Raw genomic sequence first — 19,086 nt, 5'->3', positions numbered from 1 at the left:
TTAAGCCCCAGGTCAGTTTCTACGAACACTTCTGGCCAATGTGCTGCTGCCTCACAGGAGTTCTTAGCCATGGATTTCAAGGCTCTGTTTCACTGTACCTTCGGAATGCTTCTTCTGTACTCTCATTCCTGGATCAACTTCATGGCATCACTTGCTGCTATGTGGTTCACTAAATCCTATCATCTGTTCAATATTCTTGGCTGCCCTAAGGCAAATTAAGGCTTCCTAAATTCATATAGTTTCTACCAGAGACCTGACAGCAGGTTAAAGAACAGCTCCAGTATTATTCAGTTCCTCTTAAATAGCCATGATTTAAATGACAAGGAAGGATATTAACTTCTGAGAATAATTAAGATTGCCTCTCCCCCTTAAATCAATAAATGTATTTGATGAAAGCGGATGCCTGTAACTGCCTGTTCTATCCAGTAGTTTTTCAGAACATATTAGACTAGCAAAGTCACTCCAGATGAAATCATGATGAGTGTGCTGTTGGGCTGCACAGTCCTGAAACAAACCTGAGATAGAGGCTTGTCTTTCACACGTATGCTTACGCTCAAAGGAACCTTCTGCAAACCTCCCCCAGCCCCCGTGGAGCCACCACACATCACATGAGACAGTCTACAGTTTTACCTTATCTTTGTTTTTATTACTGTTTTCTGACTTGTGCCGTATGTAATTTGGATTTCCCCAAGAACTAGGTGTTTTTCTTTCAGCATAGCTCTAAGTATAGCTGAAGCTCACTTTTCTGCCTGAGTGCTGTGCTGCCGAAGGCCGTTCCTAGTTAATTTATATGCAGCAGCTGGCAGCCAGACATCCAGAAGCCTACACGGCTACAGCACACAACTAACAGCAGTGGGACTGCGGCTACTTCAAGACATTAAAGGCTAGCCTTCATCTACTCAGACATTCTTCATTGGTGCTTTCTAGATATAAATTCATCTTTGTATTTACATTTTTATATCCCGAGTTCATAGAAGGTAGAATTCAGAGAGAGAGATAGCAAAATTAGATTCTAAGGATAACACATTCCTGTCTGAAGCGGATGAGGAGTAGGGCAGCCCATTTCCTGTTTGTTTTACCAGCAAAACTAGTTGGGTATAGATAAGTACTGCGTTCTGTTTTAACCAGCATGACGTAGCCCACGCTTTAAAGTAGGACCAAGTAGCCAGCAGCACTCTTCCTGAGAAAGGGTGTCTTTAACAGTATGCACCATTAGCAATGCAGCAATGCAGGAGCTTGAGCAATCATGCAAATTCTGGGAAGCAACACAGCACGCTGCTCTCAACACCGACAACTTCGTACCCGGACTCCATCAGCGGGTCTGTCACCGAGCTTTCAGGTTTTCATAACTGCACATTTACCGTAACATGCTTCCGTGTGATGCAAATTATTGTAAGAAAAAGTATTGACATTGCAGTTTAAAGAACTCTGCATCGACACCTACATATATATTTATATATAAATGAGAAATATATTAAAATGCTGTTATAGTTTAAAATGATTCAGTGTATATAATTTCTCACTTCCAACTAAGTGACTTCAGTGAGTGACTTCTGATTATTTATTCTCTTCCTGATCCATTCTCCATTTCTAAGTCATTTTCACTGCTGATTATGTAATATTTGTAGCTAACTAGTATCAGCAATTTCAAGGGATCCTTAATAGTGAAACCAGACACTTATTTTACTTCAGGTTTAATTTTAGTTCCAGAGAAGGCAGTGCTTTAGTAAAGACTTCGGCAAGGTACTCTTTATCTTTTATTCCAGGAAGATCACTTAAGAACAAATACTTGAGGTTCCTGCAAATAGAGAAAAACCAATCACTTCACTGTGGCCTTTTATGGCTTTAAAAATGAATTTAATTCATATGATTTAAAAAAAATAACATGCAGAAGATGCTTACAATGGCTTCTTAGAGCAACGGTCTTGAGGGTCACATTAAATGAAACTCATGTGAGACTTTAAAATTACTTTTGCTTATTTCACTGATATTTTAAAGTTTTGTTTTATTTCTATCCTACAAGATCAATGTCCTTTGTGTATAAAATACAGTAATACTGCAAGCAAGCAGCACCCAGGCAGGGGCAGTTCTTAAAGGTGCTCAAGCTTCTGCTAGAGGCAGACTGCAAGCTTCGGCTATGTCGAGAGATGACTGCCTTAGTACTTACACTTCTACGTCTCCAGCATCTCAAGCTGCCTGTGGTACTGAGATTCTGATGGATCCACTGCTGTTAAAACAAATACACCAAGCAGCCCCAGAGCCTGAATGCTCGGAGGAATAAAAGACATTCAACTGACTTCATGCGTTTGTCATTATCTGATAGGACTCAGAACCCTGTAATGTCCCCTCCCCTGCTATCGCCTGTGCCAGGGTGCTGCAAGCCAGGCAGGCATTGCAGACTGACCTACACTCCTGGCCCATGGAACCTTTAGAATAAACAGTCCTTGCTAGCTAGTCCTTGCTTTTAGATGGGACAACTCACTCCAGGCCCTGCCGTGGGTCTAGTGATTAGTGAAAAGGGATACAGCTTTCTCAAAACAACCCATGGCACTTTTGAAATGCATTAGCACCAGACAGAGTTCTAGGCACCAGTGACAGAAAAGCGACTATTTAAGGATTTTTTCCCCCTTAAGTTTATGTAGTTATATAATTAAATGCTAATTGCTATATACCAAATGCTACTCAGGTGCCAAAACCACAGGGAAATGGCTTTAAAGGCTGAGAAAACATAACAGCTTTCTCTCATGGGGGCTTACTAGGTAGGCACTATGCCAAGTATGTTACTTTACTTAAAAAAACACTTTTAATATAATAAAGTCATTATCATTCTTAGGCTGGTAATTGATTGTCAAGTGTTGCAGGTGAAAATGAGGCCAGGTATGATAATGTACTCTTTCATTCCTAAACCTCAGGAGGCGGAGGCAGGCAAATCTCTGTGAACTCTAGGCCAGCTGGGTCTAAATAGCAAGTTCCAGGCCAGCCTAGAGACTACAAAAAAAGAAAAGAAGGAAGAAAAAAAATAGGGTCTTTTGTGGGGACTGTGTGTGTATGTATGTATTTAAGGTATATGTGGTTTGTGTGTGTGTGCGCATGTGTGTATGTGTGCGTGCGTGTATGTGAGCATGTGTGTATGTGTGTGTGTGCATGCGTGCATGTGTATATGTGTACACAGATGTGTACACAGAGGCTTGAAGAAGGTGCTGGGTATCCTCTGTTATCAGTCTTCCCCTAGGTCTGAGGCGAGTACCCTGCTGGACCTGGAACTCAAATTTTTCAGCTAGACTGGTATCCAGGAAGCCCAGCGATCTTCCCGTCCTGCCTTTGTCAGTGCTGGAGTTGCAAGACTGAGTGGGACCACACCTGGGTTTTATTTGGGTGCGGGGATCTGTTCCTCGTGTTTGCATAGCAAGCATTCTTTTTTTTTTTTTTTTAAATTTTATTTGTTCTTTTATGCTATGAGTGCACTGCAGCTGTCTTCACACACACCAGAAGAGGGCGTCAGATCCCATTACAGATGATTGTGAGCCACCATGTGGTTGCTGGGAATTGAACTCAGGACCTCTGGAAGAGCAGTCAGTGCTCTTAGCCACTGAGCCATCTCTCCAGCCCCTACATAGCAAGCATTCTTAACTGCTGAGTTAATAGTTCATACTCTTGTGGTTCAGTAGCTACAGGCAGTCTGTCTCTTCCAGAGGACTAACCACAGGGTGGTTCACAGCCATCTGTAATTCAAATTCTAGGGCATGTAACATCCTCTCTTGGTGTCTGAGGGTACTGCATGCACATGATACATCAACATACATGCAGGCAGGACATTCATATACATAAAATAATAAGAAAATGTAAAGGTCACATTTTAAAGTGTACTTTGAGAACTGCAGACATCATCTCTAAATCGTTATATATTGTGAATATTCATCTTATCAAGTTTCTTGGCTTGGTTTTGACCACTTACTTAAAGTGTCGCAAAGCAATGATGCCGTTGTCCGTGACATTCCCACAGGCGATTATTTCCAACTTCAATAGGCTTTTTCGTAAATTTTCAAGTTGACTAAGCCTCTGCAAACAGTTATCTTCAATATAATGACACCTGCACAGTGTTATTCTTTCAACATGCTCTAGGCCCACTGGAGGGAAAAGTATAGTTAAGACTCCTTTTTACTACCCCATGACTAACAGTTCTTGGTTCACTTAGGACAGGACTATCCTGGCTTTGACTGCCCTAAGGAAAGTGGAGCAACTGCTCACCCCGTTAACCATGTAATATATTCATTACACGGGCTGTGTTGACGCACGGGCCACTGGAGTCACATGCCCATGCACGGGAAGAATCGAGCAGAAGCTATCTGGATATAATTAGTCTTCTGTCACTGAAGGGTTCACAAAGGCATAAATTTGACAAAGATAGTCTGACAAAAATCAAACAGGCTTTGGATTTAAAGCAAAAAGAACACAGAAAGAAACTCATGAGGGAGTGGGGGAAAGGCATATGTGATCTCTATTTACTCTGGAGATAAACAAACTTAATTTTCCTGAAACTGGCAAAATACAAAAGCATGCCATGACTATCACAGTGAGTCAACTGTAACAAAGCATTCCTTGCAAACCACCTGCAATGCCCTAAAAGCAAATGACAGGGACTTACCCAAGTGATCAAACCCAATGTCCATGATACAAGAATCGGTGGCATCAATTGCTTGAATCTTGTATCTGTCCACAGAGCCTCCTGGGAGTTTGTTATAATCCTGTAGCCACTTCTGGTGGCCACAGTAGCGTACTTTGGCTCCACACCGAAGTAGCCACTCAGAAGCTGCCCTGTCAGGGCCAACATCCTTGATGCGTTCATAATCTACTCTGTAGACAAGAAAACAAAAGCAGGTCGCTTCCATTGTCACTAGCTTCTTAGTTGTGTTCACCAACGTAAGTACAGACCAGTGCTGGGTGGTAGTGGTACAGGCCTTGATCCTAGTACTGGGTGGGGGGTGGGGGGGGTAGTAGCAGTTGATCTCTGAAGTCAAGGCCAGCCTGGTTTATAGAGTAAGTTCCAGGACAGCCAGGGCTACACAAAGAAAACCTATCCTGAGGGGGAAAAAATAAAAATCAGCAGATGGTTGTGAGCCACCATGTAGTTGCTGGGTTTGAACTCAGGACCTCTGGAAGAGCAGTCAGTGCTCTTAACCACTGAGCCATCTCTCCAGCCCCACTTTTTTCTTTCTTCTTTTCTTTTGCTTTAGTTTACAAGATAGACTGATATCAATATGATTGCTGAAGTTTACAAGATAGATCAATATCAATATGATTGCTGAAGTTTACAAGATAGATCAATATCAATATGATTGCTGAAGTTTACAAGACAGATCAATGTCAATATGATTGCTGAAGTGTTGGAGGCAGAGTCTTACTAACCAGCTAGGCTAGCCTTACACTCAGGATGTTTTCCCCTTTGCCTCCTCAGTGGTGAGATTACAGTACAAGCTCTCATATCTAGTATGATGGGATTTTATTTTATTTATTGTTTTTGTTTTGGGGCTTAAACCTAGGCTCTCCCTTTGTTAGGCAAGCACTCATATGTGTCACAGATCTTGACAGCACAGATCCCTATCATAATATAGTAACTATCTGGTAACCATTGTCATTACTGATAAACAAAAATTAAAGAGAAACCAGGTGTGGTAGTTCACACTTTAAACCCAGCACTTGGGAGGCAGAAACAGCTGGATCTCTATGAGTTTGAAGCCAGCCTGGTCTACATATTGAGTTCTAGGACAGCCAGAGCTACATAGATAAGACTGTCTCAAACAAACAAACAATCAAACAAACAATTAAAGAGGGAATAATTTTGAACCCATTTTCAAATTAGTCTCCTTGTGCTATTTAGTAATTTATACAAATGCCCTTTTCTCTACTTTGTAGTCACAATGGTAACACTTAGCAGTAAGAAAGGGTTTCTTGGGGTTGGGGATTTAGCTCAGTGGTACAGCGCTTGCCTGTATGCGCAAGGCCCTGGTTTGGTCCTCAGCTCAAAAAAAAAAAAAAAAAAAAAAAAAAAAAAAAAAAAAAAAAAAAAAAAGAAAGAAAGAAAGGGTTTCTTTTTTTTTTTCTTTTTCGAGCTGGGGACTGAACCCAGGGCCTTGGGCTTGGTAGGCAAGCGCTCTACCACTGAGCTAAATCCCCACCCCAGAAAGGGTTTCTTATACTTGTTTTAATACAGTACTTCTACAACTATGCCATATACTATGTTTTCACTTTTTATTTTTATTTATTTTATTTTCTCCATGTAACCCTGACTGTTCTAGAACTTACTAAGTAGACCAGGCTGGTTTGAAATCACAGACTAAAGGCGTGACCACCACATCTGGGCACACTAAATTTTAAACACCAGAGTTCTCCTAGAAGTATTCAAAAGGTTAAAAACACTCCTCAGAGAAGCTGGAGAATATGGCACTTCAAAGGTGCATATACTATTGAGTATAAAAAGAAAATTATTCACTTTAGAAAACTTGAATGGCATCAATAGACAAATCAGAAAAAAAAAAAAAAAAAAACCACTTGGGGCTGGAGTAGGGCTTGCTGGGTAAGAGCACTAATTGCTCTTAGATGACCTGGGTCAGTTCCCAGCAACTGCATGGTAGCTCTGATGCCCTTCCAGCCTCTGGGACACCAGGAACATACATGGTACATATCCATATACAGGCAACACACACATACACATAAAATAAAATTTAAAATAAAATTAATAAATCTTTAAAAAGAATAAACTATCATTCTATAACTCAGATAAGCAAATTTATTATTTTGTAAAATTTTTCTGTTTAAGTATGTTTTACTGTTTGTAAAACAATTAGGATCATACTATATTTATTACTCAAAAAAATCAATTGAAACACAAGAAATAACAGTCTAGCCAATGGGCAATTTAGAGCCTGTCCAGTTGTAGAAACCCCCACATTTCTTCACTTAATTAGAATCACTTACTTATTAAACACTGCATTCAACCACTCCCAGAAGTATCTGGAGTCACATGACCATGGGATTTTCTTTAAGCTGCAGAGCTGCCTCGAAATTTTTCCAAACATCATCATTGATCTAGACACACAAAACAGTGCTCTCATCAGCCAGCAAGCAGAGTCCCACATATCCAGTAACTTACTGCGCAGTTTCAGGTCAAGACTCTTGTGCCACAGAGCTACTGCTGCTGACCAGTCACTTCTGCCATAACTCTTGGGTTTTCTTTCTCATTTGCTGCAAAATGAGAAGTCGGTACCAGGTGCTGTCTAATGTCTAAGGTTCTCGGCTTAAACTTCCCTGCTTGAACCTTGCCAGTCTGCAGTGTTGCCCCCTTGAACACATCCTCTACTGATTTGCTCACACCAGTGCCACCTCAACATACATTTCAAAAACAAAATGTCAAATTACAGTCCTGTAGGGAACAGTGTGACAAAGTTAGTGCTTCCATCCAAGCAGGGAGATAAAAGCAGATCTATTTGGGATAAAGACACGAGTGGATCACCAGAGCAGCAGACAACCCTATGCCTGACAGCTGAGGGAGCTGAGCAAGACATTTCACTTGGCTGACCCTAGATTTTCTCCTTTGTGAAAAGAGATGATTTGTTCAGATGATCGCTGGCCATGGGCAGCTGAGAAAATAATTTCTGATTAGGTCTCCATAGATTTATCTCAATTCAACCTCTCTCATTGTGGACCAGCTGTGAGGGTTGAGGGGTGAGGGTTGCAAGAAAAGTGAAATGGGCTCTCTGTCTTTGAGGCAATTACAGGTGCATCCAGGGAGGAGCGGCTCGAGATAAGTCACCAGGTAGTTCAAATAAATGAAAAGACTTGATAAATGCCTTGAAAGACCTAAAATAAGGACAGAGATGACTCAACAGAAAACCCAGGCAGTTAGGCTAGATTTTAAGCCAAGGCAGGAAATTAAGGCATGCTATACATCAGTTTGATTTGTACCTGGGGGTCATGACAAGGAGAGTCAGACAGACACTCACTGCCAGACCACAGAAGGCCTTGCAGCCCGGACATCTGGACTATACTCTGCAAACAGCAGGAGTCACTGGGATATCAACACTGGCATTGTTAAAGCTGTGTGCTCCAGGAAAGTTACTCAGACTGCAACATCAAAACCAAAGGTCAAGTCAGTATGATGACATGGTCCTGTGATCCTAGCTATCTCAGAGGCTGAGGCAGGAGGATCAGTTGAGCACAGGAATTTGAGGCTAGCCTGAGCAATATAACTACAATCTGTTTCAAAACAGACAAGTAAGTAAATACAGAATGGTCCAGAAAGAGCTAGCAAGGGCTTCAAAGATAGGACTTAGTTACAGAAGGGTGGAATGAGATAGAGTTAAGACTCCGTATGGCTCAGTAGGGGACATACAAGAGGTAGAGGACGTGAAGAGGATACTAAGCTTCGGTTGTGGACCACTGGTGTAATGGGGATGTCATTGTCAGAAGCCAGTATCAAGAGCTATTGGGTAAAGTGCTTGCCAACAAACAAGACGACCTGAGTTCAGATCCCTAGTTTTCATGTAAAAAGCCTATTTGGCAGCACACCTATAACACCAGTAGTGGGGGAGTAGACACTGAAGGATCCCTTGCTGGCTGGCCAGTTTAGCCTAATTGGTGAGTGCCAGGATCAGTGTGAGACCCTCTAAAATAAGATGGAAATGTAACACGACCCCAGTCTGCCCTCTTAGCACAATTGACTCCTTGATGGAAGTCCCATTCAGGCCATAACACTCAGCACATAAACAGTCTGCCTGTCAACATAAAAACAAGGACCTAAGCCATCAGAGTCCACGATTATGGGAAAGTCTCTAAAGGACTGCCCTTGTGTTTTGGCTTTTGTAGCTCTGCTTCTGACTAACTGTTCTTTTTAATGGAAGCACATCAACCCAGAACATGGTTTTTGTGCTTAAAATTTCACCCCAAGAAAGGCTCAGGGCTACACTGGGATCCCAAACACCCAGTGGTAATTACACCCAGTGTAATTGCCTGCTGGCTAATAAAGACTTTCTATTGTCCTAAACCCATGTCCGAGTAGTCTTTTCTGGTGGATACTACACAACAGAACTGACTGAAGACGACACTCCATACTAACCCTGGCCTCCACGTACAATCACAGGCGTGTGAGCACAAAGAACATGGGCAGACACACACATACACACCATGGTAGGAGAACAAGAGACTGTTATGGGCTTGGTTTCTTTTCCTTTCTGTTTTTCAAATTCTAAAAATGAAGTGTTGGTAGGACTCCTAAGGGAAGATGACCAACAAAATCACTGGATCAGAGTCACGAAGTGTTAGAGCTGGAAGGAACTTGGGTCAGCTACACGAAACCTCCCATTTAGAGATGAAGAAACTAGAGCCTTGATATTAAGTAACATGCTGACACTCTAAATCCTTTCTGGAACAAGGTGGGGCATTAATAAATGCATGCGCCTAAAGGTCCTTGCTCAATGTCTCTTAGCTAATTTGTGTCAGGGTTGCATTTGAACCTAGTACTCTTTCCTACCAGTCAGGGCTCTGGGTGATTCTACAACAAGAAAGGTTTAAAAGATGTTGGGTGGGAAGCATTTTAAAGCTGAGGCCATGGGATGCTGGGCATCGAGGTGTGAACCAGAGGACGAGACCTCAGGACTGTGTTTCTCAGGCCTCTCTTCTCCTCTCCCCATTCCTCCTGTCTGTCCCCAACCCCTCCCTCTTTGGCAGTGCTGGAACCTGACCACGGGGCTAAGTACATTAGGCAAACTCTCTACTACTCCACTGATGGCGTACATTAGGCGAATGCTCCTGAGTCTTCATCCTTTATCTTCATCTTCCTTCCAAGGCTGTCCGCATCACCACAAACCTGCGTGTCTGCCACATCCCACAGCCTGAGCCTTTCCAGACTTTTGTTATGCTCTCTCCACCTGTATCCATCATGAACAACTTGTTTGTTGCCGATTTCCTTCACAAAGCTGGGCTTTCTCATCCTCTACTCAGGTTATTCCCTGTACTCATTCTACCCTGACCTCAGCTGTGAAAAGTCTTACCCAAGCTCTCATTTAAATGCCACATCCATCTATTCACTCACTCACTCACTCACTCACTCATTCATAAATGCTCACTGAATGTATGCTGTACTTTGTACACACTAGCAATGGTGAGGCACAACAGCAACAGAAGTACACAGAAAGATCCTGCCCTGTTCTCTTTCAAGCCGTAGTTCATGGAGAAGACAGAGGACATGCAAACACAAACATTACCCAATAATGTTCCTTGAGGCATGGACTATGCATGAGAGCCTAAAAGAAGGGGTAAGGGAAAGGCTTCATACCAGATTTTTTTTTTTTTGAGATAGGTCTTAAATAGTCTTTAAAAGAGTTTTCAAGCATCATGTCCTAGCACTTGGTAGGCAGAGGTAGAAGATCTGAGTTCAAGGCCAGCCTAGTCTACATAGTAAGTTCCAGACCATTCAAGACTATAGCATGAGACCCTGTATCACAGAGTTTTCAATCAGGAAGATTAAGAGGGCGGGGAGGGGCAGCAGAGCTAAACAAGGTAAAATACTTCTTTTTCAACATAATGCAACCGTCTAACAGTTCTGCTGGTTAGTAGTCCTCAGTGACTGGCTACTGGGGTGGAAAGGCCAAGCCAGAGAAGCTGTTACTAAGCAGGCGAAATACAAAGTCTCTGAAAACGCAATACTTTGTTTCATTTGGGTTCATTTTCTAATTAAGCTTAAATAAAGGCAAGGCCAGACTTATTTTAGCTATGATGTTTTTTTGTTTTTTTTTCGGAGCTGAGGACCGAACCCAGGCCTTGCCTATCAAGCACTGTACCACTGAGCTAAATCCCCAACCCCTTTAGCTATGATTTTTAAAGACACTAAATGTTTTCCCTAAATTGAGTTATAATAAAAATTAAATTTATATATAGAAATAAAGTTTTAAAACTTTGGTGGGGTTTTACATCCTCAACTTCAGCTTTGCTTACTGACATCTGAGACAAACTTCCTGTTTGAAACCCAGCAGTTTGGCCAGTAGGAATGCTTTCTTCATGGAGAGAGGAGACCTCTAGTGGTGAGTTAGTGAATAAAACTCAAGTGAGTTAAATCAGAAAATTAGAAAATAGTTGTCACTATATGTTGTTATATGCAATAAATAATTCAGAAATTTAAATTATAAAAGAAAACACACTTCTGTTTAATATCAGAAGAAATCCTAATTTTATAAGTGTTTCTAAACACATTTGCAATTGTATTTGTGAATAAAGCCCAAATCTCTAATGTTACTACACACACACACACACACACATACACACACACACACACACACACACACACACACACACAGAGAGAGAGAGAGAGAGAGAGAGAGAGTTAGTTTTCTGAGTAGATATGATAGCACTTCCTTATTTGCATAAAGTGAATATTTTAAAGATGGAACTTTTTTTAAAAGATTTTTTTTTATTTACTTCATGTATGTGAGTGCACTGTAGCTGTCTTCAGACACACCAGAAGAGGGCATCAGATCCCATTACAGATGGTTGTGAGCCACCATGTGGTTGCTGGGAATTGAACTCTGTAGAGCAGTCAGTGCTCTTAATCACTGAGCCATCTCTCCAGCCCCGAAGATGGAACTTTGGATCATATATATTGAATGCAATTCCTGAGTTGGCAGACTATAAAGATAGCTGGTTTGTTGGCTAAACATTGAATTAGTTCTTGAGAGTGATAGGGTGGAGACAGGGGTGGGGCAACAGAATACGTACATTTTTCCGTAAATACAACTCGATCCCTCTTTACTCTCCCTGAGGGAATAAACCCCTTATTATCTGCTGAACTGGCAGTGACCTTTTCTGAAGGCAATGCCAAGCAAGACAACATTGATGTCCCTCAGTGTCCACCAATAATCGCCTCTGGACCTGAAAGCAGACTCAAGGCTAAGCAGGATCCTAGAAATGAGGAAGTTTAGTCCATGAGGAAGTCTGCTATACCACTAAAGAGCTTAATGAGTGTCAGGTCCCACAGAAACCCAGCACAAGACTCTCCCAGTAACTGTGGCTCCTCCTGGCACTTCTCACCCCCTCCCTTACCCTGAACCTCTCCAGCCCAGGGGCTGGGCTTCCCTTTCCTTCCCTTCCCCCAGCTCCTGATTCCTATGTAATTCAACCATTTTGACCACACGCTCACTGTCTTGGTTCTTGGCCCTTGGCTCCCTCTCTTGGTTTATTTGCTTTCCCTCTCCCTCTCCCGCTTCTCCTCTTACTCTCCACCTCTCTCTTCTCTCAAGGATACCTCTGGCTGAACTCGCCCTCCTGCTACAATAGTCTCCTTCTCTTTGCATATGCTGCGCTGTTGCGTACTCCTTTCATTCATCTGCTAACTGAAACCTGGGGTGCGGTATCTGAGCTCCCTTCCAAGGGATTCAGCCTCTTCTAAGGTAGATCATTGTTTCTGCTGGCTTTGCCTACGAAACTTGACTCCAAATTCTAGAGTCTGTCCCTTGAGCTAATTCTTCCCTCCACCTGCAGTCAGTCTGCTTGCATTCTCCTTAAGTGTCTCTCTGGCTCCTGGAGCCTGCCTCACCCTCCTGGAGCATCTGTCACCTGGGTATCTCTCTGGCTTCCCTTGTGGACATCTCTCTATTAAGACACATTCTCTTCTCCTGCTATTGGAACTCTCCTTTTCACAAAAGCCGCCCTCTGACCTCCTCTTGAGCTGTTTTCTCCTCTACCTGCTCTAACCATTCATCTCTCCTCCTCTCCTGGGTAAATGTGCCCCTCTGGCAGACACCATGGAGGAGGAGCTGCAGTGGGCAGTAAGCTTCCTGGAGAAGGTCGCTGTTTTGCACAGCTTTGACTATGGATGACTCCTGGAGAGGTGTGGCCTCAGGAGCTTTGTTCCAGGATTGCTTCTTGCTGCCATGTGCCTTCTTATGTTTCTCACTGCTGTATTCCTTGTTTATCTAATATGGAATGACTGGAAAGAGAAAGACCCATTCTGCCTATAATCTGTTATTATTGATTCCTGGGTATTAACCTACCTATTGGGCAAAATTTCCTGCAGATCAACATGCAGATGGAACTTTCATGAAATAATGCTGTTTATATGAATTAATGATTTTATAGAATTTCTGATTTGATTCAAATAATTTTAGGAAGTTAGAATAGTTGATAGAAAGTTTAAGAAGAGGGTTTTAGTTGTTTTGCTGAAATATAATGAATCAAGAAAAGAATGTGCCCCCTCCTCATAGAATAGTAAGTAAAGGCTGCATGAAAAGGAATACAGTGAGCTTTCATATGTAACAAGTACAGAATTTTCACTAGGAAGAAAAATAGACTTGGAACAAATCAAATCAATGATCTTAACATTCCTTCTAGGTCAGGTCCAAGGATAAGGCCGCAGGTGTGCATCATGATAAAGTAAGGCCACAAACATATAAAATTATTGTTTTGAACTTACAATGAGCTTATGGAATAAAAGAGAGATAAAATGACTGCTTAGAACTTATCAATAATGCTGTTTTTGAATGAGGTAATTTTTCTTCTTACAGAGAGAGCTTTGTCCTAAAAGATATAAAAAGGCAAAGAGAAAAAAAAAAGTATGGGTTGTTGGAGTTTGATCTATCTACCAAATGTGTATACGTGTATATATGCATATATATATATATATATATATATATGTAGGTGTAAAGTTGTTGGAGCTTCTTTCCATCCACCAAATATGTCTATAAATGTATATGTGTAAGTATGTGGGTTGTGGGAGCCGGCTTGTCAGAGCTTTACTCTGTCCAACAACTGTGTGCACAAATGTATCTATATATGGACATGTATATGTATATGTCTGCCTGTTTGTGTATGTGTGAAAATTTTGGAGTTTGTGTGTTGGAGCATGCTTGTTAGAACCTGTTTTTCTTCATCCAATGTGTGTGTACCTGGGGTGTGTACATAATTTTCTCTTTCATTTTCTTTCTCACTGGTCCCTAAAGAGTTAAAGAGTTCAGAGTTTCCAGATCTCTAATGGTGCTGATGGCTAACTAGCTTTGTCAGTTACCAGCTACAAGCAAACCAGCTCTTCCCAGCAAGGCTGCAGCTGTTTGGTCACTTCATTTCATCTGCAAAATCAGGCCCCACCTTTCCAGAGCTACTAGGTCTCCTGCTGAGAAAGGTAGACACAGACATAATTTACCTAGCTGGTTCACTTGACCTCCGAAAGAGGAACTCACAAAACAGGTTTCAGCAACTTTTAAACTTGCTTTGCAATGACTACTCTCAATCAACTTTTGTCTCATGGTAAATGATTGGACAAAAGAAAAGGGTTGAAGTTCCTGTAAATTTGAGGGTGGGTCTAGAAAGCTTTTACACAAGTGAGAAAGGCATTTTCTCACTATGCCATTGTTACATTAAGATGTCAAACATTCAGTTTAACATTATCACAGTCACCAGCTCAAAAGTTAAACTTCCTTTGATTGTCTTCTAAGTATAGATTTAAAAGTGTTTCTCATTGTGCTAAAATCATATCTGTCTATCTATATATCTAGCCCTCTGGACATATAGGAAAGGTAGTAATGCTTTTAACCCAGAATCGTTTATTGTGTCCCAAACTCTATGACTCAAAGCCATCAGTCTACTGTCTCTTCTACAACATAAATTTCAGTACAGATTATAAACAATGGTAATGCTAATATAGCTAAAATTTTTATCTCTTTTTGTAAACTTAAAAATGTATGTAGGCTCCAGAAAGTCATTATACTTGGATTCACTTGTCACACAGGTCAAATGGATTCAAGATAAGTATACCTATCAATCAACAGCGTAAGCTTCCCCACCTACTGCCTATTCCTCTCTCCTCTTCTCCTCTGCCCACCCCCGAAACCCCGATTCCCTTGATCCTGGGACTCCTCCTCTCCCCTAACTACCAGGATCTGTAAGTTTTAACTCTATACTCAAGATAAAGATCTTCTCCTAAACTCCTTAGCTTTACCTTCTATCCCTAGTCTATGTCCCAGCAGGTTTCCAACCAACTGCGAGAATGCAAACTGTGCCAGAACTGCCGGCAACAGGCAAACCCCAGGTGTTCCCTCACAACTGTACCTAGACTAGCCCTTATGCTTTAGACTTCACTAGCCCCAGGTGGTCCCGCAGAACCTGAGCAGTGAGGGAAACAGAGGCCACACAGTCCACACTCCTCCCCCTTCCCAGCCCTTAACAAGCATTCCAGCCTTCTTGGGCCCAACAAAGATGCCCTAAATTCAGCTAAGAAGCAGTTACAGAGGGGTTACATTGCCCCTTATCATCCCTCAAAAGGCTGGAATATCAGATCCAAAGAAACCCAAGGCTCACCAGTACCCATGGCTCCTCCCAGCACTTCTCGCTCTATCCCTTACCCTAAACCTCTCCAGTCCAGGGGCTGGGCTTCTCTTTCCTTCCCTTCCCCCAGCTCCAGATTCCTATATAAATCAGTCATTTTGACCACCCATTCTCTTGGCTCTGCTCTTGGCTCTCTTGGTCTACTTGTCCTCTGTCATCTTCTCTTTTCTCTTGCTCTCCTCTCTCAGCCTGGTTCATTCTGGACCTTTCCAGATGCCCCTGCCCCTCCTATCTACAATAAAATCCTACAACTGTACCTTAGAGCGGATGTCCTCATTTTCATTCACTGAATTTGCTAATTCATTAAAGCAATGGAATAACGATGGAAGGACATAAAACCAGAGCAGGCTGAATTTGTAGACATGGGCCACTAGGTTTATTTAATATGGAAACTCACAGAGCTAAAAAAAAACAAGTCAAAAGTTTGGTTGGTTGACAGGAGAGCATGTCAAAAGACGGCCCACTATCTGGAGCTGGAGATGTCTAACATTCCTGGCTGGTGCTGATGAAGGGGTTTCAAGGCTCAGGAAGTGAGTACATGTAAAACCAATTCCGCACCCTGGGAGAGTCCAGGGGCATGCCTTTCAGTGAGCCACAGAACTGAAAACGGTAGGAGAAGCACCGGCCCATCCAGGAGCTTTGCTGTTGCTTCTTTACTTGTGCCACTTACAGTAGGAGACACTGATGCTCAATGAAGTCAATGTGATAGGTTTGAGTCCTGGATTAGCAGGGGTCAGGTGGCAGCATTAAATTGTCAAAGGTAAAATGAGCGTAGTTATTGTGACCAGCAGCAGAGGCACAGCAGAGTTTGCCAGCAGTGCCTGTCTGGAGGTTTGAGGCTGACTCAACTGTCACTTTGTTTTCAGAAAACAAGAAGCCTAAGTTTTTGTTTGATCTGCATAAGCAAAAGCACTCGAGAACGAATGAAAGGAACAAATCTATATTGTAGCATAGCAATAGGGACTCTGGGCACCATTCAATCTCCTGACTATCCAGCGTACAGATACAGAACTCCTTGAATCCAGGAAGGACAGGTTCCCCCCTGAAAAAGGGCCCTGACCCAAAACTGAGACTTTTAAAGTATTGGAAATTGTAAAGACTGCAGGATTCTTTTCTAAATTTAAGTTATTTATTTAAGCGATCTTCTCCCAAAAGCAAAGGGATAGAAAGTTGGTATAATGATCACCATTTGATAGAAGGGTTGAGTTTAGCAACCCATACGCTTTTGTGGTGAACATCCTCACTTCCATCCTGTGCAGTACTATGAAGCCTTTCACGTTTAGCTGAGCTCTCCTAGCTAGGGCTCCACTTAACAAGGGTATCCCACCTCTCAGCCGGTCTACCCTAGCACCAGAAACACCCACGATGCATATACTGCTACAGCTGATACCAAGACTGGACAACTTTCAAGGTTGTATTTAGGGGACTGGAGAGATGGCTCTGCAGTTAAGAACACTGGTTACTCTTCCAGAGGATTCAGGTTCGATCCCTAGCACCCACATGGCAGTTTATAAGCACTTGAAACTCCAGTTCCAAGGGATCCAATGCCCTATTGTGGCCTCTATTAGCACCAGGCACAAACATGACATAAAAACATATGCAGGCAAAACACCCATATACATAAAAGTTATACTATATTCCATATTGTGATATTAATGGTAACATGGCATGTTGGGAAGAGACAAGAAACGGGAGTTTGTGGTTTAACAGTGATGTGCTTGGGTCGAGTTGACAAGAGGTCAACTGTATTAGTTTTTGGTCAAATTGACAGTAGATAGAATCATCTAGGAAGAGGGAATTTTAATTGAGAAAACTCTTCCATATGACAGGTAAGATTGTGGGGCATTTTCTTGGTTGATGATTCACTGTGGGTGGTACCATCCCTGGGCAAGTGGTCTTGAGGTAGACAAGTAAACAAACTGGGCAAGCAGTAAGCAGCACTCCTCCACGGCCTCTACTTCAGTCCCTGCTCCTACTTCCCCTCACAATGGACTACAAGCTGTAAGTGAAACAAACCCTTTCCTTCTGAGTGGCTTTTGGTCATGATATTTACCACATCAAAAGCAAACTAGGACTCTGAGGTCTTTATTCTTTCTCTCAACTGTTTGAGAGCCCACAGTTACACTGAATTTAAGCTACAACCACCCATGCTATTTCTATGTGACGAAATGAATAAACAGGGAACGCTGTTTCTTCCCCGCCAATGAGACAAAGTATCTGGTACTGCTCATGAAATAAATCAATTGAAAATGATAAAAAGCTAATGGTTTGCCGAGCTCCACATCTGACGAATCTTCTCATAGGCACTATTATCTGCTCAAGAGCACTCCAGACAGAAGAGTGTCTGGGGGAAGATGAACCTGAGCCACCTACTGGCTGGAACCAACCTTCAAACCAGCAAGGCCTTCAGCAACAGTTTGTCCCTAAAGATGAAGAACTACCATCAAGCACAGAATGCACTGATATGGTGACAAAGAATCAGAGCTTCAGAGTTATAAGGCCTTTTAAGTGACAACATAGCTCTCATTTTTACAGTAGAGGAAACACAAGAAAGTGCCTTGCTGTGAGTGGCTGTCCTGAGGCAAGGACATTTAAAACCGTATCTTAGTCCAGTGATTAGGGAAAGGTTGGGCCAGGAAACCAGCATGGGACTGACCTCTGCATGTATGTAACACTTGTGTTGCTTGGTTTTCAAGTGGGACAAGTGGATCTGTCTCTGACACTGTCGCCTGCCTCTGGGACCCTTTCCTCCTTCTGGGCCCACCTCGTCTAGCTTCTGTAGGAGAGAATGTGCCTAGTCTTATATGTGCAACTTCATATACCAGGGCTGGTTGATATCCATGGGAAGACTCCCTATTCTTAAGAGACTAGTGGATGGGTTCGGGGTGGGGTTGAGAGTGAAAGAAAGGACTGAGAGAAGGGAAGGATAACTGTGGCAGGGGTGTAAAGTAAATTAATATATTTTTTTAAAAGAAAGAAAATAAAAGTTTGGGGCTAGAGAGATGGTGCCATGGTTAAGACTGCTAACTGTTCTTACCTGAGGACCTATAATCCCAGCACACACATAGCGGCTCACAGTTGCTCAAAAACTTCCAGTTCCAGAGGATCCCTTACTCCCTTTCCTGGTCTCTACGAACTCCTGCACACAGCTGTTGCAATGAGCTCATATAGGCACATACATAAGTCAATAACAAAAACAAACAAACCAACCACTAAATGATGACCGGGACCGAGCTGTCTACTTCCATCCAGCGCCTAGCTCAGGGCCTAATATTTACAGGCTGAGTCAGTGGTTAAATGAACGACACTAACCAGGAGACCCACGAAGAGCCCAGAAACTTGCGGGCTACCAGTCCGGTAGTGACAGGGAGCGGCAGGAGGTGGCTTAGCCCTCGGCTCCCGGGCCAGAGCGTTGCCAACCGACCAGGAGGCGTGGCCGAAGGAGAGGTCGCGGGAGCCAGAGGTCACCCCGCCACGCCCGGCCTTCTGTGGCGGAACGGCGCCGGCGTCCAGTCAAGCCTGTGCTGGCGGAGGCTCGGGAGAGTGGAACCACCACCGGGTCCCTGCCTCCGCCCTCGTTCCTCTACTCACGGCGTGCGGCGTCCCTGCGTCGAGCCGGCCCGTCGCCCTCGACCTTTTCCCTCCACCGCGCTCGCCCATTGGCCAGCGGAGGCCACGCCCACGTTGTGCCAAAGCACTGTTTCATTGGCTCTCGCTTGG

The 19,086-nt window shown here is 42.9% G+C and overlaps 1 protein-coding gene across 4 annotated transcripts; it reads right to left on the bottom strand.

The window, feature by feature from the left end:
• Positions 1–619: 619 nt before the first annotated feature.
• On the bottom strand, positions 620–19,056 carry Dmac2l (distal membrane arm assembly complex 2 like). Of its 4 annotated transcripts, none has more exons than XM_032907863.1 (5): positions 18,679–19,044; positions 6,976–7,086; positions 4,646–4,854; positions 3,956–4,127; positions 620–1,798 (listed from the first exon to the last, which is right to left on the bottom strand). In XM_032907863.1, the coding sequence occupies exons 2-5, from the start codon at positions 7,080–7,082 to the stop codon at positions 1,684–1,686; spliced, it is 603 nt and encodes a 200-aa protein (XP_032763754.1). In that variant the 5' UTR covers positions 7,083–7,086; positions 18,679–19,044; the 3' UTR covers positions 620–1,683. The 4 variants fall into 4 exon arrangements, with proteins under 4 accessions (XP_032763754.1, XP_032763755.1, XP_032763756.1 ...); XM_032907864.1 differs by having other exon boundaries at positions 18,791–19,044; XM_032907865.1 differs by having other exon boundaries at positions 18,958–19,019.
• Positions 19,057–19,086: the final 30 nt, after the last annotated feature.

The sequence above is a fragment of the Rattus rattus genome, chromosome 7, assembly GCF_011064425.1.
Source record: "Rattus rattus isolate New Zealand chromosome 7, Rrattus_CSIRO_v1, whole genome shotgun sequence".
Taxonomy (NCBI): domain Eukaryota; kingdom Metazoa; phylum Chordata; class Mammalia; order Rodentia; family Muridae; genus Rattus; species Rattus rattus.
Note: the sequence above shows the minus strand (reverse complement) of the source record. Positions and strands in the feature narration are given on the sequence as shown.

Coding starts and splice junctions, on each gene's coding strand:
- Dmac2l (XM_032907863.1), bottom strand. CDS start 7,082: ATGATGATGTTTGGAAAAATTTCGAGGCAGCTCTGCAGCTTAAAGAAA. Junction 4,855..6,975: donor TTGAATGCAGTGTTTAATAA/GTAAGTGATTCT, acceptor TCTTGTCTACAG/AGTAGATTATGAACGCATCA. Junction 1,799..3,955: donor ATTGCTTTGCGACACTTTAA/GTAAGTGGTCAA, acceptor CTCTATTTGCAG/GAACCTCAAGTATTTGTTCT.